General features: G+C 35.8%; 1 protein-coding gene across 1 annotated transcript in view; it reads right to left on the bottom strand.

Moving 5' to 3' along the window:
* Nucleotides 1-1789: 1789 nt before the first annotated feature.
* LOC110029408 (indole-3-glycerol phosphate synthase-like) overlaps nt 1790-7445 on the bottom strand; it is a 24022-nt gene continuing 18366 nt past the window's right edge. Inside the window, exons 8-10 of the mRNA XM_020731687.1 lie at nt 2963-3045; nt 2591-2659; nt 1790-2067 (exon numbers count right to left, since the gene is read on the bottom strand). Of these exons, the coding sequence (XP_020587346.1) occupies nt 1972-2067; nt 2591-2659; nt 2963-3045 (248 nt within the window). The 3' untranslated portion in view covers nt 1790-1971. The remainder of the gene's footprint in view (nt 2068-2590; nt 2660-2962; nt 3046-7445) is intronic.

A 7445-nucleotide genomic window follows, 5' to 3' on the forward strand; every position in this document is an offset into this window, starting at 1 on the left:
AATAATCCACTATGAATGCTGAGCACACATATTCTCTCTCTCATTAATTGGGGAAAATGTAATTACAAAGTGATACATCTATAATCTGGTTGTAGTTTTTCGCGACAGTAGGCTGCAAGGGCCATTGTCGATTACCGTGGAGATAGTAGTCCGTCGTGAGTGTTATAGGTGGTGACTGTAGCATCAAATTGTCTTAGAAGTTGCAGTTGATAACCATAAAGTAGTCGGTTAGTTGAGTCGTAGATGGTTGCTTCAGAAGTGTCGGTTGACCATAGAGGTCGTAGTAGGGATTTGCGAGAGTTGTGGACCACGTAAGTCATATAGGTCATAGTGGTGAGCTGTGATGACGTCCATGGGTCGTAGAGGCCAGAATCAATAGCTGCACGATCTATGGATCACATAGGTTGCAGTGGTCAACTAAAATTCAAGCATTTTTATATATTAACGCACTTGAGATGTAGAAATTTTTTATTAGGAAGATGTACATACATACCACTCAATTCTTATGTATTTACATAGCTAACATCCCAGACAATAACTTATTTGAACACGGGGCACTTCTACCTAGCCATTGTTTCGGCACAGGCGTGATGATCAGGGATGGTACCTGCGAGTTACTTGGCGTTATGGGGGCAGTTTGTATTTCACTAGGACAACAACTTTGTTGAACTCAAGGTCTGCATTCATCCTTGGATGTTGGAGATCAATGGCATGAAAATGAGAATGTTATCAACTAATTAAGGGGCATGATGGCCCAAAAGACTTCGAAAGACCACTCGGAACTTAGTCACTCTTTTGCTTTTCTTACCTCATTTAGACAAATTATTTTTCATTTTGTAACTCGGGAGCCTAGTAGAGCTCTCATTTTTGTGCCCGAAAGGCTCTTAGCTTTTCATTTGATTAGGTCCCTAAATTCTCAGAGCTTTTGTCATCCTCCTGAATGATAGGACCTCTTTTGCACATGCATTAGGACGTGTTTTTTGTACATCTTTGTATTCCTTTTTACACTTAATGCAATATGCACACCTTTATATAGGCATGAACTATGTCAGCAATCAACATACTTTCTAAACAATAAATAATAAGCTTACGAAGCAAATCTAATCCCGTCAGAACAATCAATTAATGACCATTATAACTTTTAAAGGGCAAGATTTTGGGCATTATATGTCAACAGAATGCGTAGAACAAGTAGAGATCAAGCCACCCTCAACTTGAGCTTGATCAATTAATTAATTTCAAGTTTAAGCTTAAACTTAATTCTACGAATTCAAACCAGCTAACAAATCATTTTATATTCATTATTGAAATAGATAAAACAATATTAATTCATGCAAGCATTATAATAAAAAAGACAAATAGTAGCAATTGGAGATAAATAATAAAAGATTACTAGATATAAAAAATAAAAAATATTATTTTTAAAATATATTTTATTAATTTAAATATAAAATTTTGAATTTTAATATATTTTATGCATATTTTATATTTATATTTTTTTAACAAGCCTATGATCCTACTTAGAGGTTGCTCAATCTGCCATAAAAATAAAAATAAATTAAATAAATGCATAAAATTCTCCTTGAATTTGAAATTCTTCAATACCGTTACGATCACTGATTAATACCTTTTTCTTAATTTCTCTCCCCTATAAAAATGTAAAGTTCATCTTTACCTTAGTGATTGCTGCACATTTATAATGTCAAAACATCTGCAACAAACAAAACAGCACCTTGCAATGATGATTGGCAGGATAGAACGATGTAAAGAAGCAGACAGACTCCATATATTTCCCATGAGCGCAAATTTAATTAAGGATGAAAATAAAGCATGATTGGCAAAACAAATAATTAGTAGTAAGAAATGCTTTTCCCGTCAAGTTTGTATGGCCGGGACTTATTTATAAACTCAAAACCTTGGCATTAGAATCCAAAGCTCTCACCAACGCTCTGATTGGCATCCATAGAAATCTTACAAGTAAGAATTGAGAGAAACATCTATCCCAAAAACCTCCTCTATCGCCATTCCAGGGTCTTCCTTTTTTATTAGGGATTCCCCCACCAAAACCTGCAATAACAATGGATGCAGTAGTTTTCATGACTAAAACCAACAAAAATTTCGATATCCATTTGATAATCAACCGTATTTAACCAAAGCCCGGTCGAGATGAATTGTGAGCCAACTCAGGTTTAGCTAGAAGATGGCGCACAAGGTAAGCTCAATGAACTAAGAAGTCCTGATCGATTCAATTCATTAGCTTGTGAGCAGGCTAATTGAACAAATATTAATACAAAATGGACTTAAAACATAAATCATTAATAATGGTTAAAATTTCTATTTCACTTCCTTGTAATAAAAGATTTAGTTGTTGTTTTGTTCTAACGGTTTGTTGAATCAAAATCATTTTCTCCTTCATAAAATATATGCCAGCTCACGAGCCGATTTGAAATCGTAGAATTAAGCTGAAGCTCAAACTAGAGGTGGCTCGATCTCAACTTGACTCGGTTACACCCTTACTTGAGGATTACAATCCTCGAATCTAATGATTACTGCCAAACTAATAACTCAAGTACAAAACTAAAGGAATTACCGCATGGGCGCCTGCATCTTGAACAAACGTAATATCTTGAGGTGTAAATAATCCAGACTCGCTCACCACCTGAAACATAAATAATCTACAGTAAAGGACCGCGAGAATCAAGGAAACAAAATAAAAGTCATACAGATCGTATAAAACACAAGAAAACATAAGATAAGGTGAAAGCTTTTGAGTCTTTTGCTTGGGTTTGCAGCGCAGAATATTTATGAGAAGCATGAAGACGTGGAAAAAAACCTATGGGCATTAACATGGTCAATAGCAACATGAATTTTATACAGAAACGGAATACTTCAGCAATCTATAAAAATATGAAGTACTTCAGATATAAGTTCTCATTAAAATGGTGCACAGAATCTTGCTTACAGTTATGCCTTTTTGGCGGATGATCTCGCCTCTTTCTCCCTCTAGAAGCTTTTTTGTGTTTGAAATATCAACTGTAAAAGTTCCTGCAGAAAGCCAAATATGGTTTTGTTGACGCAACAAAATATGAAAAAAATAATAATAATAAAGGATTGCAATAAACATTTTTCACCCCGGTATTAAATATTTATCAGGGTTTTCAATGTATACAAACAACAGCTGTACACCAAGAATGTGCTAGCGCTAATCCTGAAGAAATCTAATGGTCTAGAGGATGAGAGTAGGACAAAGTAGGACCCATCAACAGAAGACTTATCCCATCCAACCGGATGCAACCATCCGAGCTATAGCCAAAACCGACCGAGTCACGAGAAGAACAAAAAGAAGACCAAGTGATTAGAGCCCGAACCATTCGAACTGATACGAGACAAATAGACATCCGAACCAACCATTACAAGAAAGCCGACTCAATACAATAGCCTACCTTCCGATAGATCCGATCCGAGAAAAGATCTAGTTCCTCGATATCACCAACATTCCCACGAACACCCCCAACAGAGCGATAGGCTCATATATATCAAGAATACCATGTATGACACTCATTAAATCATGGGCATTAATATATAACATCACCATATTGTACTCTCCCTTATGTTTAGGGAGACCATTTCATAAATTAGGGTTAGACAAGAGGTTTTACTGTTCATTATTGTGCACTTTTCATTTCATTCTCTATCTCCATCTCTTTCTCTATTCTTATTCTCTAATCCCTCGAGGGGTGATTCTCAGACAAATTTGAATTCAATACAGGCAAATGGAAACGATGGATAAAAATGGGAGTCACATAAGCAATTTCAATTAGTTTTAACAAAGTTGTAATCAATGAAACAATATCCATGCGCTTGATTTTTTATATTACCCACCGTGCTTTATTTAATGTTCTGCCTGTGGTCTAGTCATTAATTAATTTTGATCTACCCATATTAGCTTCTTCCTATTCTTTAACACATGATTTTATATCCCATCTGTTGAGATTTGTATCTAATGAACTATTTGTAAATAGAAGAAATCTAAGAATTTATTTGTAAATATTGGAAGGCTCAATATAAGCCCAAGTGTTAATGAAGTAAGAAGATTTTTCAGAGAGATTAATTCTTTACCGTATCAGAGCCCAAACGTTGGTCGTTGCTACAGTGCGTTTAGTGTGGGTTACGGCTTACCAATTCGAGCGTGGAGGAGCGACACTGTGCGAGGCGATGTAGAAGAAGGCAACGTGCAACAGAAACTGAAAGAACAGTGGAGTAGCAAGGAAGCAGCAGTTCTATGGCAAGGTTTCGGACGCAAGGATCCTGCGATTTTGCATGCGGGATTGATCGCGAGAGGAAGTCGGCTTTGTGGTTAGGTTTTAGACGCAATGATCCTACGGTCCTACATGTGGGAATGATCGTGGGAGGAAGTAGATGATCAAACGGCTCCTTACAGTTGCAACAAGGAGAAAAAGGTATTCATGGCTTACGGGTACGAGTGGTGAGAATGATCTTTGTGGTTCTCATAAGCAAGGGAGAGGATGGCGTAGGCGTAGCGTGAATAGGGGAAAAAAGCGTTTGACTCTGCGTGGGAGAACAGTCGGAGAATTCTCTGTTTAGAACAACTCTAGATGAAAAGTCATGTGTGTTCTGTGTGGTATAGACTTATCCTTGTGATTGAAGATGTCAAGAGACAGATAATACAGAAGGTAAAGGATTAGAACTTTTGGGGAAGATAGAACCTGAAGTTCTGAAGGCCTTGGTCGGGCTAATACAAGGAGTTAGCGTCTCGACGGGAATCACTACCTCAGCACGTGCTCCGACGCAGGTGAAACTAGATCTCCCTTCTGTGGATCTTAAGCTCGATAGATTGACCACTTATCTCAGTTGGTCACGTCAGATCGAGGCTACTCTAGTAAGGAAGAGACTAGAATAATATCTACCAGAGTCAAGCCAAAATAGTGATAGTACTAAAGGGGATGAGTGGAGGACTACAAGTGCACTGATTTACACCTGACTACTCAACTCGATGGTTTCATTGACTGCTACATCAATGGATGGCATTCTAAAGGTAAATAACATCTGCGCAAAGCTGAAGAGAACCTATGTTGGGATTTAGAATCACATGATGGTGTTCCAGATTCAGCGTGTCATAAAGATAATGGTATAGGGTGATGAATCGACTCAAAAGTACTCCATAGAGTTGGAGTAGCTGTGGCAAAATTTTGATCACTTCTTACCTATGTCAAGATGTAGTGATCCAGGGCGCAAGAAGGGAGAGATCTTTGCACAAATGAATACTATGCAGTTTTTCGCTCTTTTGAACCTGACCTTTGATTAGAGAAGATCGTTCCTCCTAGCCCATGCAACGATTCCTTCACTGGATGAGGCCATCACCGCTAAGATGCAGGAAGAGAGTCGCATGAGGCTACAATGAACCGAGTGGACTTTCAAGTACACGATCAGCTTTGTCTGCTTAGAGCTCAAGTACAACAAGTGCTTAGGAGGAGACCCGCAGGTGCTATAACCGTGGAGAAGTAGGACAACTGAGCAAGGCTTGTCCAAAGCCACTCAAGGAAAACGAGACAGGTAAGGGGTGGAAGAGGGGGGCACTGGGTGAATATGATGGTAATGAAGAATGAAGGAGAGATGGAGATGGTCATTACCAATGAGGATCACAAGCTCTTAGAGATGTTGAAGAGGAAGCAGAAAGCGGCGTGTGATGTGACTGAAGATGCATCTGCCTTATCGTCATAAAAAATTAATACTACTACATATGCTCACTCAACCAAAGGTACTCACAATACATATGCTCTTGCCTCTAAATTTACCACAAGATCACCAGCATGAATAGTAGATTTTGGTGTATCTTGACACGTGACAGGTGCTGCTAGTGAGTTTGTGACTGCATTTGGTTTTAATTTAGACTTCTTGTATTTTTACATGATTTCTACTTTTAAACTTAATAGTTGTTGTGTTTTCTCCAAGAATTATGAGTAGTTTTCTTTATCTTTTTTCTTAAAATGATAAGTAATTAAGTATTGGTGAAAGATGTGTGAAGTATTGATCTATAATGTTGGAATAAGTTATGATGATTTAATCATTGTACTTCATTTATTTCTTGATTTGGCCAATTGAGATGTGAATATTTATTATGAGAACATGTAAGATCAGTGATGATATTGTCTCAGTCAACTAATGGTAGAATCACTTGAGATTGTATTGATGATAATATAATTCATATGGTTGTGTGCAAATAAATGAAGAAATAAACTTTGAAGGGTGTAGAGTTAGAGGACTTTAGAGTGACAGACTAAAGCCCCCAATTCGGTCTATTGTTTTGAGTTTTGATACGAGATGTTAGCCCCCAGATGGAGGGAGAGAGGGAACTCTAGAGTGAGAGCTAGTATCTTCCCTACCTAGCCCGTCTTCAGGATTCTTTATAGCATCTCTAGTAAGGTAAGGAATAATATTGCTCCTATTTGGCACAACATAATTTTAATACTTTCACAATAAAATTCCTATACTTTTTACTGATTCATGAAAAGGAAAAAGATATTTTCTTTGTATTGCTTTCTTCTTACAAAAATCTAATTAAATTTAGTTAGTTGTTTACTTTTTTTTCAATTCTCAAAATTATCGAAAAGAAGTTGTTTACTTTATTTTTAATTATCAAAATTACCAAAAAAGAATCAGATTTTCATTCCTACCATAGTATCTATAGTTCGATTAAGTCTCTTTTTCAAAAATAGAATTTGTTATCTAATTTTTTCTCAAGAATTTATAGTTCTCTGTATGGGTTCAATCTTTCGGGTCTTAATAAAAAATTCCTATATTACTTGATACCGATATGTATAATTGCGTAGTGTCCCAATATTTAAATATAATGGTTGCACTCTTACTTGCTTCGAAACCAAGTTTTTGGCTCCTTTGCAAAGAAGAATTATAAATAAATTGAATTGAGAAACTAACCATAGATACATTGTAGTACTATCATATCAGATAAGGATCAAGTTTTTGGCTTCTATTGTGAGGAAACTTACATCTACTTCTTAGCAGTGGAGTCAGAAATAGAAGTATATATAAGAAAAGTAGGATCAAGTTTTTGACGCTATTGACAGGGAGTAAAAAGAAAAAAAATTAGTACAATTTGAAGGAATCTTTAGAAAATAAATTTCTATTTTTAGAAAGCCTTATTTAAATTTTTAAATTTATTATAAGTATATCGTAGTATTGTTTTTATATAAGTTCTTGTTTGTGTGATTTTATTTTATTTTATAGTAATGTATGCGTAGTTCAAGTTCTAAAGAACTAGTGTCCTACGATTCTGAATTAGAAAGAACTATTTTAAAAATAAAAAAATAAAAAAATAAAAAAAAGTTAAAAAATTTAAAAAAATGGCAAACCAAAATAATCAAAATACTAAAATTTATTAAGAATTTAGACCTTTAAGAGATTAT

Source organism: Phalaenopsis equestris, unplaced genomic scaffold (assembly GCF_001263595.1).
Source record: "Phalaenopsis equestris unplaced genomic scaffold, ASM126359v1 Scaffold000571, whole genome shotgun sequence".
Taxonomy (NCBI): domain Eukaryota; kingdom Viridiplantae; phylum Streptophyta; class Magnoliopsida; order Asparagales; family Orchidaceae; genus Phalaenopsis; species Phalaenopsis equestris.